Source organism: Rhinoderma darwinii, chromosome 3 (assembly GCF_050947455.1).
Source record: "Rhinoderma darwinii isolate aRhiDar2 chromosome 3, aRhiDar2.hap1, whole genome shotgun sequence".
Lineage (NCBI taxonomy): Eukaryota > Metazoa > Chordata > Amphibia > Anura > Rhinodermatidae > Rhinoderma > Rhinoderma darwinii.
Window position 1 is genome coordinate 347,808,117 of NC_134689.1, and position 17,282 is coordinate 347,825,398.

The 17,282-nt window shown below is 42.9% G+C and overlaps 1 protein-coding gene and 1 non-coding gene across 2 annotated transcripts in view; one reads left to right on the forward strand and one right to left on the reverse strand.

Annotated features, from left to right (window-relative positions):
* The first annotated feature begins 5,465 nt into the window (after nucleotides 1-5,465).
* The window catches only part of TET3 (tet methylcytosine dioxygenase 3), a 75,718-nt gene continuing 63,901 nt past the window's right edge, over nucleotides 5,466-17,282 (forward strand). Inside the window, exons 1-2 of the mRNA XM_075858480.1 lie at nucleotides 5,466-5,540; nucleotides 5,918-6,664. Of these exons, the coding sequence (XP_075714595.1) occupies nucleotides 6,293-6,664 (372 nt within the window). The 5' untranslated portion in view covers nucleotides 5,466-5,540; nucleotides 5,918-6,292. The remainder of the gene's footprint in view (nucleotides 5,541-5,917; nucleotides 6,665-17,282) is intronic.
* On the reverse strand, nucleotides 6,894-6,965 carry TRNAE-UUC (transfer RNA glutamic acid (anticodon UUC)). The gene has a single exon. It is a non-coding gene; the product is annotated as a tRNA-Glu (tRNA).

Here is a 17,282-nt window from a genome sequence, read left to right on the forward strand (position 1 = left end):
ATGGAGTCTGCCTGTGCTGCTATATAGGTGTAGGGTATACATATACATACATGGTGCAGTAATGGAGTCTGCCTGTGCTGCTACATAGGTGTAGGGTAGAGATATACATACATGGTGCAGTAATGGAGTCTGCCTGTGCTGCTACATAGGTGTAGGGTATAGATATAGATGCATGGTGCAGTAATGGAGTCTGCCTGTGCTGCTATATAGGTGTAGGGTATACATATACATACATGGTGCAGTAATGGAGTCTGCCTGTGCTGCTACATAGGTGTAGGGTAGAGATATACATACATGGTGCAGTAATGGAGTCTGCCTGTGCTGCTACATAGGTGTAGGGTATAGATATAGATACATGGTGCAGTAATGGAGTCTGCCTGTGCTGCTATATAGGTGTAGGGTATACATATACATACATGGTGCAGTAATGGAGTCTGCCTGTGCTGCTACATAGGTGTAGGGTAGAGATATACATACATGGTGCAGTAATGGAGTCTGCCTGTGCTGCTATATAGGTGTAGGGTATACATATACATACATGGTGCAGTAATGGAGTCTGCCTGTGCTGCTACATAGGTGTAGGGTAGAGATATACATACATGGTGCAGTAATGGAGTCTGCCTGTGCTGCTACATAGGTGTAGGGTATAGATATAGATACATGGTGCAGTAATGGAGTCTGCCTGTGCTGCTATATAGGTGTAGGGTATACATATACATACATGGTGCAGTAATGGAGTCTGCCTGTGCTGCTACATAGGTGTAGGGTAGAGATATACATACATGGTGCAGTAATGGAGTCTGCCTGTGCTGCTACATAGGTGTAGGGTATAGATATAGATACATGGTGCAGTAATGGAGTCTGCCTGTGCTGCTATATAGGTGTAGGGTATACATATACATACATGGTGCAGTAATGGAGTCTGCCTGTGCTGCTACATAGGTGTAGGGTAGAGATATACATACATGGTGCAGTAATGGAGTCTGCCTGTGCTGCTACATAGGTGTAGGGTATAGATATAGATACATGGTGCAGTAATGGAGTCTGCCTGTGCTGCTATATAGGTGTAGGGTATAGATATACATACATGGTGCAGTAATGGAGTCTGCCTGTGCTGCTATATAGGTCTAGGGTATAGATATACATACATGGTGCAGTAATGGAGTCTGCCTGTGCTGCTACATAGATCTAGGGTATAGACATACATACATGGTGCAGTAATAGAGACAGCCTGTGCTGCTATTTAGGTGTAGGGTATAGATATACATACATGGTGCAGTAATGGAGTCTGCCTGTGCTGATACATAGATCTAGGGTATAGACATACATACATACATGGTGCAGTAATGGAGTCTGCCTGTGCTGCTATATAGGTGTAGGGTATAGATATACATACATGGTGCAGTAATGGAGTCTGCCTGTGCTGCTATATAGGTGTAGGGTATAGATATACATACATGGTGCAGTAATGGAGTCTGCCTGTGCTGCTATATAGGTGTAGGGTATAGATATACATACATGGTGCAGTAATGGAGTCTGCCTGTGCTGCTACATAGGTGTAGGGTATAGATATACATACATGGTGCAGTAATGGAGTCTGCCTGTGCTGCTACATAGGTGTAGGGTATAGATATACATACATGGTGCAGTAATGGAGTCTGCCTGTGCTGCTATATAGGTGTAGGGTATAGATATACATACATGGTGCAGTAATGGAGTCTGCCTGTGCTGCTATATAGGTCTAGGGTAGAGATATACATACATGGTGCAGTAATGGAGTCTGCCTGTGCTGCTACATAGGTGTAGGGTATAAATATACATACATGGTGCTGTAATGGAGTCTGCCTGTGCTGCTACATCTGTGTAGGGTATAGATATACATACATGGTGCAGTAATGGAGTCTGCCTGTGCTGCTATATAGGTGTAGGGTATAGATATACATACATGGTGCAGTAATAGAGACAGCCTGTGCTGCTATTTAGGTGTAGGGTATAGATATACATACATGGTGCAGTAATGGAGTCTTCCTGTGCTGCTATATAGGTGTAGAGTATAGATATACATACATGGTGCAGTAATGGAGTCTGCCTGTGCTGCTATATAGGTGTAGAGTATAGATATACATACATGGTGCAGTAATGGAGTCTGCCTGTGCTGCTACATAGATCTAGGGTATAGACATACATACATGGTGCAGTAATGGAGTCTGCCTGTGCTGCTACATAAGTCTAGGGTATAGATATACATACATGGTGCAGTAATGGAGTCTGCCTGTGCTGCTATATAGGTGTAGGGTATAGATATACATACATGGTGCAGTAATGGAGTCTGCCTGTGCTGATACATAGATCTAGGGTATAGACATACATACATGGTGCAGTAATGGAGTCTGCCTGTGCTGCTACATAGGTGTAGGGTATAGATATACATACATGGTGCAGTAATGGAGTCTGCCTGTGCTGCTATATAGGTGTAGGGTATAGATATACATACATGGTGCAGTAATGGAGTCTGCCTGTGCTGCTACATAGATCTAGGGTATAGACATACATACATGGTGCAGTAATGGAGTCTGCCTGTGCTGCTACATAGGTGTAGGGTATAGATATACATACATGGTGCAGTAATGGAGTCTGCTTGTGCTGCTACATAGGTGTAGGGTATAGATATACATACATGGTGCAGTAATGGCGTCTGCCTGTGCTGCTACATAGGTGTAGGGTATAGATATACATACATGGTGCAGTAATGGAGTCTGCATGTGCTGCTATATAGGTGTAGGGTATAGATATACATACATGGTGCAGTAATGGAGTCTGCTTGTGCTGCTACATAGGGTATAGATATACATATATGGTGCAGTAATGGAGTCTGCCTGTGCTGCTATATAGGTGTAGGGTATAGATATACATACATGGTGCAGTAATGGAGTCTGCTTGTGCTGCTACATAGGGTATAGATATACATACATGGTGCAGTAATGGAGTCTGCCTGTGCTGCTACATAGGTGTAGGGTAGAGATATACATACATGGTGCAGTAATGGAGTCTGCTTGTGCTGCTACATAGGTGTAGGGTATAGATATACATACATGGTGCAGTAATGGAGTCTGCCTGTGCTGCTACATAGGTGTAGGGTATAGATATACATACATGGTGCAGTAATGGAGTCTGCCTGTGCTGCTACATAGGTGTAGGGTAGAGATATACATACATGGTGCAGTAATGGAGTCTGCTTGTGCTGCTACATAGGTGTAGGGTATACATATACATACATGGTGCAGTAATGGAGTCTGCCTGTGCTGCTACATAGGTGTAGGGTATACATATACATACATGGTGCAGTAATGGAGTCTGCCTGTGCTGCTACATAGGTGTAGGGTAGAGATATACATACATGGTGCAGTAATGGAGTCTGCCTGTGCTGCTACATAGGTGTAGGGTATAGATATACATACATGGTGCAGTAATGGAGTCTGCCTGTGCTGCTACATAGGTGTAGGGTAGAGATATACATACATGGTGCAGTAATGGAGTCTGCTTGTGCTGCTACATAGGTGTAGGGTATAGATATAGATACATGGTGCAGTAATGGAGTCTGCCTGTGCTGCTATATAGGTGTAGGGTATACATATACATACATGGTGCAGTAATGGAGTCTGCCTGTGCTGCTACATAGGTGTAGGGTATAGATATAGATACATGGTGCAGTAATGGAGTCTGCCTGTGCTGCTATATAGGTGTAGGATATACATACATGGTGCAGTAATGGAGTCTGCCTGTGCTGCTACATAGGTGTAGGGTAGAGATATACATACATGGTGCAGTAATGGAGTCTGCCTGTGCTGCTATATAGGTGTAGGGTATACATATACATACATGGTGCAGTAATGGAGTCTGCCTGTGCTGCTACATAGGTGTAGGGTAGAGATATACATACATGGTGCAGTAATGGAGTCTGCCTGTGCTGCTACATAGGTGTAGGGTATAGATATAGATACATGGTGCAGTAATGGAGTCTGCCTGTGCTGCTATATAGGTGTAGGGTATACATATACATACATGGTGCAGTAATGGAGTCTGCCTGTGCTGCTACATAGGTGTAGGGTAGAGATATACATACATGGTGCAGTAATGGAGTCTGCCTGTGCTGCTACATAGGTGTAGGGTATAGATATAGATACATGGTGCAGTAATGGAGTCTGCCTGTGCTGCTATATAGGTGTAGGGTATACATATACATACATGGTGCAGTAATGGAGTCTGCCTGTGCTGCTACATAGGTGTAGGGTAGAGATATACATACATGGTGCAGTAATGGAGTCTGCCTGTGCTGCTACATAGGTGTAGGGTATAGATATAGATACATGGTGCAGTAATGGAGTCTGCCTGTGCTGCTATATAGGTGTAGGGTATAGATATACATACATGGTGCAGTAATGGAGTCTGCCTGTGCTGCTACATAGGTGTAGGCCAGGGTATAGATATACATACATGGTGCAGTAATGGAGTCTGCCTGTGCTGCTATATAGGTGTAGGGTATAGATATACATACATGGTGCAGTAATGGAGTCTGCCTGTGCTGCTACATAGGTCTAGGTTTCTGTGTTGTGGTAGAAATCTCTGTTCTCTTTCCCCCCATTCTGTGTCTGTACTCAGCACCTGCTCCCTCCCTGTCTCTGCCTGTGACCCCCACCACTTCTGTGTCTGCTCCTGATCCTCTCATGCTCCACTTCGTATCTTTTATGCTTCTCAGTCACTTCCCTTTTGTTTGCTCCACATCTGTGCCCCTGAGCTGCTCCCTTCCCCCTCCTCCCGGCTTGCTGAAGGCTCAGAGAGGGGCACACACAAGGTGAGTGAGGGCTGCCATGCACCGGCTGTGGATGTCATGTGGAGTGCATGGTCAGTGTATTATTATTTCTACATTTCACTGATTTGTGTCTTTTTGTATATAATATATAATTTCAACATTACAAGTGATCTGATCATTGAGCAGCACTTATCCCTGGTTACATGATAATAATCGCATCTATGCCCAGGCTCAGATGTGAACACAGTGTAATAATGTACAGTTGGAAGGGTCAGATGCTGCAAGTGTGTGCCCATCTAATGCAAGGAGCAGGTAATATTCCCTTCAGAATTTACTACATTCTTGTGCCCTCTGCCCACACGTGGGTTTCCCCCTTGTCACTAGGGTATTACGTGCAGGGTCCCCGTCCCCCCCCCTTTGCCTCGGTAATGCAGCATGCGTTTTTTTGGGGCACATTCTCTTGGGGTCCCCTTCTTTATACTTCTGTTGTACAGGGGTGCATGGCTTGTATGCAGGAGGGGGAATCTAGGGGGGTGTCCTTTTCCCTGCACACAGTGGGAGGGGGTCTCTTTGTTGGAGGGGGTGGGGGAGGGCCGACCTGCCGGTACAGTCCCAGCTCCAGGCTCAGAACAAAGAATCGCAGGGCGCTGTGTCCTGTCACTGATAATGAGCCATTAACACTCCCTGTGTGTCTGTGTGATGGGCTCTCGGTGTATATTGCTGGATGAGGGTATGTTTATATACACGAGAATATATATCGTTTCTGTTTATATATAGACAAAGTTTGTGTAGTGTGCCTGGAAGTTTGTTTATGCCGTGTACTGTATTGTTTATCTTATTTAGAATGTGTATGGTTATGTCTTCATTTGTATAAATAGTGACTACAATGTTGCAAAGTTGTGTTATCCTTTTTGCATGGTGTAGTAATGGCTGTTAAAGCTACAGTAACCTAAGGGAATTCCTAAATTGTTATGTATGAGTTTACAATATGTCCAATGTTTAAAGTGCAAAAATGCTTTACGTACATAAGGTTGCGATAATATCCCTATTAGTTTTTGGCTCCTTTTTCTGTTTTGTTTGTATGACATATCATCCCTCTTTTTGTAGGAAAAGTTTCAGGAAGTCCTGCTACACCCTCGTCCCGGCGGATCACTAGAGCGTAGTGTTTCCAACTGCTCGAGTCACGATGAGCTGTCAGGGGGGAAAGGGGAATCACCAGAAGACACGCTTGCGCTTACATTTAATATGTCTGCTGGGCTGGGAAAAGAAGAATTTGGGATACTAGGAAGGTATTTTTCATGAAGATACCATCTAAATAAAGGTTAATATCCAAATGAAGGGACATAACCTGTTTATCACTTTTAGAAGTTGGTTAGCTTTGGTTCACCGGACTAAATAACATTTACCACAGCATAGCCTCATGCCCTTGGCAAAAGCGTTGTTTTAAAGGTTCTGAGGCGTTTTTGAAAATTTGGCTGCGTGATGATGGAGACCCAGCATGCCCTATTGCCTCACATGGGCGCTCAAAATGTATATGATTTTTGTGACGACGGGGAGTCCCTCGGAAGGTTGAAGCCAGTGGAATTGCCAGTGGAGACGGCAGTTGGTGGTGGTGTTGGTGCCTCTGTTGGAAGCGGCGGTTGTGGTGGTGGTGGTGGTAGTAGTAGTCTGGAAGCTGTGGAGCGGCCCCTCAAGAAAAGGAAACGTTGTGGGGTCTGTGAACCATGTCTGAGAAAGGAACCTTGCGGAGCCTGTTACAACTGTGTGAACCGGAGTACCAGTCACCAGATATGTAAGAAGAGAAAATGCGAACACCTGAAGAAGAAGCGAGTTGTACCGCTAAAAGCATTCGAGGTGAGAGGTTGCAGCTCTTTTATATATTCTTTTTTTCATGGAAGGTCATTGGTTGATATTTAGTGGTGCATTAGTATGGGTAATGCAAATTCTTGATCTCGCTGAGCGTGAACAATCTTCAGATTGACCCAGATTTGTGGAAGGTTTCAATTTAAAGGAATAATAAAAGCAATAGTGATAGAAAAACGACGTTTTACATCCTATGAGAGATCTCCTGCAAAAGCAGTTGTTCCCATACCGGGAGTCGAACCCGGGCCGCCTGGGTGAAAACCAGGAATCCTAACCGCTAGACCATATGGGAGCACATTTGCAGACTGTCATCCTGAAACACACACTGCTGTGTGCTATGCTCTGGAGACTGCTCTGCGTTACATTTCGGTGCACCACTAGAGCAGGGTTAAATGTCACTGTTAACTGCAGATATCCTGTCACGCTCGCTACTGATACACGGTTTTCAGCTGATGGCGCTCGCTTACCATTGGTTTGTCGTGTTTAGTGGGAGGGGTTTAAAACACTGGGGTTCATGTTAAAAGTTCAGAAGTTCTTCGTGACACCTACCAGTTTCAATGGTTCCGCCTGAATGTCTCATTTTATACTGTACGATTTCTAGGGAACTGTCAGGAATTTGGCCTCCTTGTATATGTGCAGTGCTGCGCGTTTCGGTACATTTGCTTTATTATGGTTTTACTTGCTAGAATTAGGATATCCATAGTGTATATTCAAGTACTAGAAATACTCTTGTGGCAAATACATTTCTATGGTGGTATTGATTGTTCATTGATTATTTATTGTCATGTCTATGCTCTGAAGTATATGCAGAGTTATTTTTCTAGGATGGATGCCGGAAACATTTTCTGTTCTGGCAAAATAAAGCCCCGCTGGTTTCTGTAATGGCGGTTTTCCTAATGATCACAGTTTACTTGCTATGATTGTATGAAATTTGGGATTTCTTAATGAGAACCATTTTCATATGACCTTTGCATGGTTGGATCGTCATAAAATTTATCCCAGCCACAATGAGACTTAATACATCTGGCCGGACTTGGCTCCATGATGTTCGGGCAATGACGGTCAATGTTACAGTGCTGTGGAATATGCTGGAGCTATATGAATAGGGCATTGCACAATGGGAGTTGTAGTTCCTCAGAACCGGCATGGTATTCATTACTTAACGATCAGCTAGATTTGTTTCTTGCATTGTAAATCGGAAGAAAATATTTTCTGTGTAATAGTTTAAATCCCTCTGACGTGGCTGGACATGCTACTGATCTGCTTGCTCCTGCTATTTGCTACTATCTCTCAGCAGGGTCATAAATTGTCTCACATGGGTGGCATATGGGTGTGTGAAATAGTCTTTTCCCTCTCATAGCTTGACACTCACTCTGCCATTTCAATACATTTATGGCACCTATTAGTACCTATACTTTTTCCCTTCTCTGACAGCCTTAATATTGGCAAACACCCTTCCAAGGAATTACATGCCAGGCCTCCCTTTTGTGTTTTGGGTTGTAACAGAGCGTGCGTCACCCTCCCCCGCTCCTTCCCCCCCCCCTCTTCTTCTTCTCCTCCCCCTCTTCTTCTTCTCCTCCTTCTTCTTCTTCTTCTTCTTCTTCTTCTTCTTCTTCTTCTTCTCCTCCTCCTCCTTCTTCCCCCTCCTCACAGGGAATGATTCTTGACGTGTGGTATAGGCAAGCATATCCTATGGCTGCCAGCTGGGTTTTTAAACTCCCCACCCCCACTGCAAGCTACATACTGCTCCTATTGTGTAGCCTGTTTAGACGTCTTTTCTTCTGCAGCATTATGATCAGGATCTGACTGGATCACTAAGTACACCGAAACCATTCCAGTTTGCACAGGGTTCTGGTTTTCTGTAATGACTGACTGCAGCTGCTTGTCCTTCTGCCCCCCAAACCATGTAAATTACTACCAATGTATACCGGCGCCAACTGCCAAGGGGTAAAAAGTTTAGTCCGGGGCATCAGTTGGATCTGATATTTTTGCCTGTATTCCGTGTGGCGTTACGTTGAGAAATGTTGAAAACGAGTCGTCTGTATATAACGTTGAGCTTCATGAATAAAATCATAGAAAATCCTAGTTAGCTTTGTTTCTTGGGGATTTGCAGAAGAATAACTGCAACGTGTGCTCTGCTTTGTTCCTATTCTATGTAAAGAAATGCTTACTCCAGTTTCCAAAATAAGTGGCCTCCCCCATATCGAGACGGTATTCTTCTCTGTATGCATCAATGTGTTTCATGATTTTTCATTTTTGCATGCAAAAAGGTGTGATCGGCATCCGTATTGCTCTTACAGTTCCATTGCAGGGTTTATGGCGCTGCCCTCCGTGGTCTGAAATCCGCAGTTTGTTGCATTCCGTCAGTGATCGTACTTCCACCTCCATGCGCATATCGGCGTCTTTAAATCCTTTTCTGTGTTTCCCATGGATGGAGTATGTTTTTTACCTCTGACGTTCACCGCTTTCCCATCATCCGACCCTACGCTGCTGCATAACTGAACCAGCAGCTATGACTCATGAGCCTTCTAGTAGCAATGTCCTCAAGTTACCTTCCAGGGCACTTTTCTGCCTCGGCCCACTAGGTTACGCTGTGGGAAACACGCTATGTTGTGTATAAGGATGTAGGTTTCTCTCCATTCTGAATTCTGCCAGCGATCTTCCCCTACTGTTGATCTATTTAGTTACTTCTATTGAGGAGACGTTTACGGAACGTTCAAAAATTCCAGCATGGATACTTCACCATACCTGGGGCTCCCAAAGCGCATGTTTGCTGTGAAACTAACTTTAGCTTCTATTCATTTTAAGGTCGGTATGAGGTAGGGCACTGATAGGACAGATCAGGAGCCTGTGAGACCGCTCCAGGTAGGTTAGTGGTCCCGCACTAAGAACCAGAAGGTAGCTATCGGGGATGCAAAGGTAGCAGTTGTGTCTGAGCGGGCCCGAAGGCCCCTCTGACACATAAGAAGATACCAGTATTGTAAATGGCACCCGGTTGGTTTGAGGCCTTGTTACAGATTTTGCATTGGGACCTAGGAGCTTCAAGTTATGCTTCTTCTAAAACCTTGCATACACATCAATAAAAAACATGAACATTTTGGTTTTATTCATATCTGCATAAAGGTTTCTGTTTATTATGAATTCATTATAATGGAGCCAAAACATAAACTAGGAGACTACACAATTTTGCAATCCAAAAATAATGGAAACCTGACAGAATAGAGACTTAAGCCCTTTTACACTGTCCAATTATTGGGCAGACGAACGTTCAAAGGTCGCTCAATTCCGATAGTTGCCCTATGTAAACAGGGCAGCGATTAGCAGATGGACGAGCAAACGCTCATTCATCGGCTGACTGTACCTTTTTAAATGCCCAAAATCTTATTGTTGTCTGCAGTACATCTCCCTGTAAACAGGAAAACGTGCTGCCGACACAATAGAAATGTATGGGGATGAGCGAAAGGAGCAAACTAGCGCCGATCAACGAGCTGTCTCATTGATCTGCGTTCGTTGTACCAGCCAAAATTTGCCGGTGTAGAAGTACCTTAACTCTATCCAGTTCATCATCTGTACTATCAAGGAATGGATGACCAATGACAAAAATCTTGCTCGGCTGATGGTAAAAGTTGTCGCCAGTTGCATCTGCTTTTTGTTTTTATCATTTAACCCGTTTCGTTTAATGGATAGAACAAAGTTTTCCACCTTTTTGAGGTCTTCTGGACAACATGAGCTTTTTCATCCATAACTTTTAATAGTGAAATCTATGGGACAACCTCGATGGGACATTCTTGACATGTGTTGTCCCATTGGTTTCAATGCTGAAAAATTAATGGAACGGCGAACATTGTTTGCACCAGACTAGATAAAGTTGCATACATGCTCTAACATTGACCAATGACAAAAATCTTGCTCGGCTGATGGTAAAAGTTGTCGCCAGTTGCATCTGCTTTTTGTTTTTATCATTTAACCCGTTTCGTTTAATGGATAGAACAAAGTTTTCCACCTTTTTGAGGTCTTCTGGACAACATGAGCTTTTTCATCCATAACTTTTAATAGTGAAATCTATGGGACAACCTCGATGGGACATTCTTGACATGTGTTGTCCCATTGGTTTCAATGCTGAAAAATTAATGGAACGGCGAACATTGTTTGCACCAGACTAGATAAAGTTGCATACATGCTCTAACATTGCTGACATACACTAGCTTTAAGGCTATATCCATGCATAGCAGCGCAAGCAGTATGTCTCCATACAGTATACCCACTTTTTGGGGGCAATGTCTATCCATTTGCAAGAGATGGATGAAATATAAGTTTTTAAGCAATGCCATTTAGGTTTAATATGCCCTAAAATGTGTCAAACTTTCGCTCTATTGTATATTCAGGTTAAAAGATGTCAATAGGTCAGAGAATCTCCATTTTCACTAGCTGCATTGTATCTGCACTACTTGGTTTTCTTTACTAATGCTTTGTTAAAAGAATGAATAGACTCTTGGTTTTTACCTTTAATAATGGTAATGAAGGAAGTTTTTGGTGTCTCTTGGATTGTAGGACACTTCTTGAGCTGCATAGCGTTACCTACAGAGCACTGTAACAATCAGGACAATAGCCGCATTGTGCTCTCTGCTGGTGGAGGGGCAAGCAGATGACTAGCTGTGTAATGCACGTGGTGGGATTGAGAAGAAGATGCTGCAGAATGCCAGTTTCCTTAATCTCCCCCTCTTTATGTTAGCATTGTCATTGTCTGTTTACTACATATACAAAAAGGAAGTTTAATACTACTGCCCATGTACAGCTGTGTCCATGATGGCATTATAGTTAGGGTTCTTTTTCATATCGAGTTACAATTCAATACTAACATGAATTGGAAAATAGACCTAAGCCAGCCATACATGTGGAGATGTCACATTAACACCAGAAGTTAGTGACCCAGTTCTATCAAACCAGTAATTTTCTTAAAGGTGTTTTCTGGTCATGAGGTAGTTTTTTTTAAAATGTATTTATATATATACTGATGGCCTATCCACAGGATAGGTCATCAGTATATGATCGGTGGGGGTGTGGAGTCCCCGCACTGATCACCTGCCTCCAGCATCGGGAGTTATACAGTGTTCGGAGCCGGAAGCAGATGGCTCTGTGCACTGCATAGTGGCCGAATAGGAGCAGAGTTGCAGCACGGCCGCTATACAGTGTCTAGAGCCTTCTGCTTCCAGCTCCGAAAACTGTATAAATCTCGATACCGGAGGCAGTCAAAACAGCTGATTGGTGCGGGGTCCAGATTTCTGACCACCCCCCCCCCCCCAAAAAAAATACTGATGACCTGTCCTGTGGATAGGTCATCAGTATAAAAAAAAAACGCAATATGACCAGAAAACACCTTTTAAACACTGGAAAGATTGCATAATCCCTAGGAGTGAGAAACCTTGTGAGCTGTAAGTACTTCAAATCATCAGTTGCACAGGCTCATTACTAGACAGGTCAGAGTCCAAATACTGCACCATTCTTGGTCATCTATTGTAAGGCCATAAACAGGAAGATGTTACGTCAACACCAGTAGTATGATGGGTATCTAACCCTTTCACATGATTGATAAATGCTTACAAAATAGGTTTTGTTCATCGTAAGGAAATCTGTAGTGTCGGGAAACCTACATGTTCAATGTGAAGTACTCCATTTCTCATAAGCATTCAAAACGGGTTCCCTCATGAAGACAACTGCTGTCCATGTGCCCTAAGAGGGAAGAAAAACATCATAGCGGTGGGTCTGTAAGAGCAGCTCCCGCCATGTAATGCTACATTTTCCCCGCATCAAAATGTCTGGACGTGTGGCGATCTGGTTCATGAGACAACCCCAGCCTGATTTTCTGTCGATGATGGTATTAGAACTTGTATAGCTATGATGGTTCATCATGTCACAAATGCTATTCCCATAAAGAAGCTAATCTATGGATAGTGTTCTCCCATTTTGACCTGACGAGTCAAGTTTTCCAGTTGTCCGTTTTTGTGCCCCTGTACTGGATATAAGAGAGATTAGACCTGTGAAGTGCCATTAGCCAGGTTTCTGGGATAAAAGCATATGGCATTCGTTATAAATTGTCTATAGACATGACAATCAAGTTCCTTTTACACCTTGTTGATGGGCTGCAAATGATAAAATAATAGAGGCATACCCACAGGTTTCTAGGGGAAACTACATACAGTATGTTTGACTGGTAACCTCTTAATACTTTTCTATTTTGCTGTATAAAATAATGTAGTTTGCTACACTATTTCGTAGCACAAAAAAAGTATATGCTACGGTATGTTTTAGCATTAAGTCGAGGCAGATGTAAGCAGCTGAATGGCATAAAGTTGCTTACGTTTTTATCATACAGTTGAGTATACAGAAAATGGATGCAATCCTAGTTGTATATAGTCTTTCGCCTATGGCCCATTTTCAGGCTATATAAGCTGCTGTAAATGGTTGTTAGTAGCTCACAGGTGAGAACTTTAGCCAACCAAAGTAAGGCCAGGGCTACACTGAGACAATTTGTAGCGCTACTGATTGATTTTAAAGGGTAACTAAGCGTTCAACAAACTGACCTGTCATAGTGGCATGTCAGAAGTTTTGATTGGTGGGGGTACGAGCACTGAGCCCTTCACCAACCCCTTAAATGAAGCGTCAGAAGTGCTCGTGTGAGCGCTGAGCCACTTAGTTTCTGTTCGACTTTTTGTGGAAAGCCGATGTAGCGGAGTACAGGCTCATAGACATTTTATTGAGCCCATACACCACTACATTGATTTCCGGAAAAAGCTGAACAGAAACGAAGCAGCAGAGCGCTCACACGGCACTTCTGCAGCTTCGTTTTAGCGATTGGTGGGGCTCTGTGCTCGGACCCCCACCGATCAAAACTTATGACATGCCAGAAGTTTGTTGAACGTTTAGTTACCCTTTTAACTATTGGACTACAACTGCAGTCCAATTAAATACGTAGTGTTGAATGCGATCTTGTGGACTGCAGCTGTCACTCAATAGTTAAAATGAATCATTAGTACTACAAAAAGTGTCCTGCAGACCTGCCTAAATCTGGAATGGTTCTACTAATATCAAAGATGAGTGTTTAATTTTTCAGGCCTCATGTACGGATACTTTTTGCATGAATCTATAACATGACATCCATAGAAGTGCACAGGACCTTTTACTGTACCTCCCATATGCTTCCGATTTTCATATGGAGGCATAATAACTTTTTTCTGTTGGATTCCCTATGAATTGGATAAAAAAAAAAATAACAATCATGCATTGCATGCCATATGCAGGGAGCTACACCCGACCAAGCATTGTACGGCAGCCTCTGTGCTGTGTGCACGAGACCTAAAGTTCATTGTTTGTTTTTTCCCTAAGGGTATGTTCACACGTACATGTCCGATACACCTGAAATTACGGACCTGTTTTCAGGAGAAAACCTGAAAGTCCAGAGCGAAGTGCAGGCGTTTTTCGCAGCGTCCATTACGGATGTAATTGGAGCTGTTTTTCTATGGAGTCAATGGAAAACGGCTCCAATTACGTCCCAAAAAGTGACATGCACTTCTTTGATGCGGGCGTCTTTTTTACGTGCCGTCTTTTGACAGTGGCACGTAAAAAAAATGATCGTCGGCACAGAACATCGTAAAGCCCATTCAAATGAATGGGCAGATGTTTGCCGGCGCATTGGAGCCGTATTTTCGGACGTAATTAGAGGTTAAAACGCCTGAATTACGTCCGTAAATAGGGTGTGTGAATCCAGCCTAAGTGTTTCAAATTGGCTCTACCTATGCAGATCAAGATGGATTGCGAAAATCTCAGACGTCAACATCTGTTTCCTTTTTTTTTTTTTATATATAAACTTTGTCGCTGTCTCAGTGTTTTAAAAGTGGCTCAATGTTGTTTGTAGTCAAAATAAAGAAACAGAAATGACTTCTAAGGCCCCATGAACACGTCCATACAGTATTTAATGTTAATAAAAACTGATCGGACGGGCCGCGGAGTGTTCTCCACATTTGCCGACCATTCTCACACTAATAAGTATAGAAGCACAGTCCGAAAATGCGAAAAATAGGACATGTCCTATTTTTTGCGGCTCATTTCTATGCCCTGGACACACGCCTGTAAATATAAGGGAAGGTGTCCATGGCGGATAGAAATGAATGTCTGTAATCTGTAATTGCAGATAATAACTACAGTCGTGTGTGTATGGGGCCTTATATTGTAAAGTGATATTTGGCAAATGTTATATGACTGCTGGCTATGTGTGCAATTCTGCATTGACTTTGCATGGATGCATGAGTATCTCTCCCAGGCTTGCAGTCATTGAAGTTGCTATCTGGCCCAACAGCTAGGGTGCCCATCACCACTCAGTTGTGAGGTGTAGTCACAGTGAATGATGAGGGTAGTCACAGTGAAAATATGAAAACCGATTATTGGAAAATCAAGGCAAAGGACATCAAGGACATGGTGAATACTAAAATAATATACATTTTATGTCATGTTCAGCTGCTAAATGTGGTCATGTTTTTGGATGTATTAATTGATTTCCTCTGTGTGGTCTTAATGTTTTCAAGGCCTCACTATGCTGCTCAGTGCTGGTGTCAGAGTGGCATGCAACGGGTAGTGTTCCAGTAGAGGATGGCCGTCAAAGATTTTGAGCACGTGGCTAATTAGCGTAGAGCATAAAGCAGGCGCTGCTCCTGGAGGATTCCACGGGGAAAGTATTTCCTCTGACACCAGCAGAAATGAAGGACCCAGCAGGCACTGCATGAGTTAAACAACCACTCTAATGTGCTCCGAGTGTATGGCTCGGGACATTTCTATCTAATTTCGAAGCTTTATTTCAAAATAACTCTCCGGCTTGACTTTCTATAGGTGACCAATGCCAAGCTCATGAGAATGAGTGATAAATGTTAAAAGATGATATAACTTTCACCTAGAGATATTTTTCCAGTTCCTGTCTGCCCTAAGAAAACAGCCATGTAACATAAAATGTGATATTTAGCGGCATTGTATTATGGAAGCTTATACCCTTGGGTGTTTTCTAACAATGGAACCATTTATCAAAGTGTCATTGTCTCGTGTTACTCTACTGAATAGAGTCAAATAAGTCTGTTTAAGAAATGTTAACACTTGCAGCCAAATTAAGCAGTGGAACCATTGAAAAACATCTTTACGTGGCACAGCGTATGCTATTGGCAAATATCTATGAAAGAAAACTATAGGACGTTGCTGCGTCCCGTTATTGTAGACCTGTTGGGCTGGTGTTGCTTAAATGTGATAAAGCGTAATTTGCCAATACTGTAATTCTTGCAGTAGAACATATGGAATATTGAATGCAGAGTATATATGTATATAATTAAAAAAAAAAAAAATGTGTTGCGAATGTGTTCCGATCCATGGTTGTGTTGTGAAAACTTTTGTACAAGGTCAGGCCCTATTGAACAGGGGTACTCCATGCTCTGGAGTCATAGTAAGGGCCCTGTTTACACCGGCAATTATCGGGCAGAATGCTCGTTCCCGATAATTACCCTGTGTAAACGGGGCAACAATCAGCCGATGAATGACCAAACGCTCGTTCATCGGGTGATTAAATCATTTTATATGCCTTAAATATTATCGTTGTCGGCAGCACATCTCCCGTGATAGAGTGAGTGCTCATCCCCATACTAGCTCCTTGTGAAAGGAGAAAATGAGCGCCGATCAACGAGCTGTCCCGTTGATCGGTGCTCGTTTGCGCTGCCCACATAGTGCCGTGTAAAAGTACCCAAACTCTTGCCTCTTGAAGATAAGGGACTTTTCTCCTATAATCCTACATATTAAGTAGGAAGGCGCATAAGTAGATTGATTAACTAATATGCCATTTATCTCATCGTATTTTTTTTTTTTCATAATATAGATTTTCTTTATCATAATATTGCTTAAGGTACAAAACGGTAAGCATGCAACACAAGATCACATGTAGTACATCCATTTACATAAGGAATCATTAACATAAATTTAATTCCTGTAGCTTCCCACTCTATATGAGGGATATGGGAATGGAACTCTTGTCAACAAACCTTTACTTTTTAAACTATTCAAATACACCCTTTCCCCAATAAGAAGGATAGATTCAGACCTCTAAACCCTTCCTTAAAAATTTTTCCGCCCATTTATCTAGGCTTTCTTTTCTTTCTATATTAACATCATCCCATTTTAAATTTAAATCTAGTGAGTCCCATTAGAATATCCTCCCTATAGTAAAGGCCCTTTTACACCGGCCAACACTCGGCCGGTGCAGCGAGCATCGGTCAACGAGACATAGTTGATCGGTGCTCGCTTGCTCCTGAGCTATGGATGTGGCCGTGCGGTCGTTACTCCGATCCCTCGTCCCCATCCATTATTGTCATGTCGGCAGCACGTCTCCCTGTTTACACAGGGAGATGTGCTGCCGACAACGGTAACATTTTACTTTTTAAAACGAATGAGCTTGCTCGTTCAACTGCTGATCTCTGCCCTTTTTAAACAGGGCAATTATCGGCAACGAGAGTTATATGAACGCTTATCTGCCAGATAATCGTTCTGTGTAAAACCCCCATAACACACAATAGGAAACCAACGT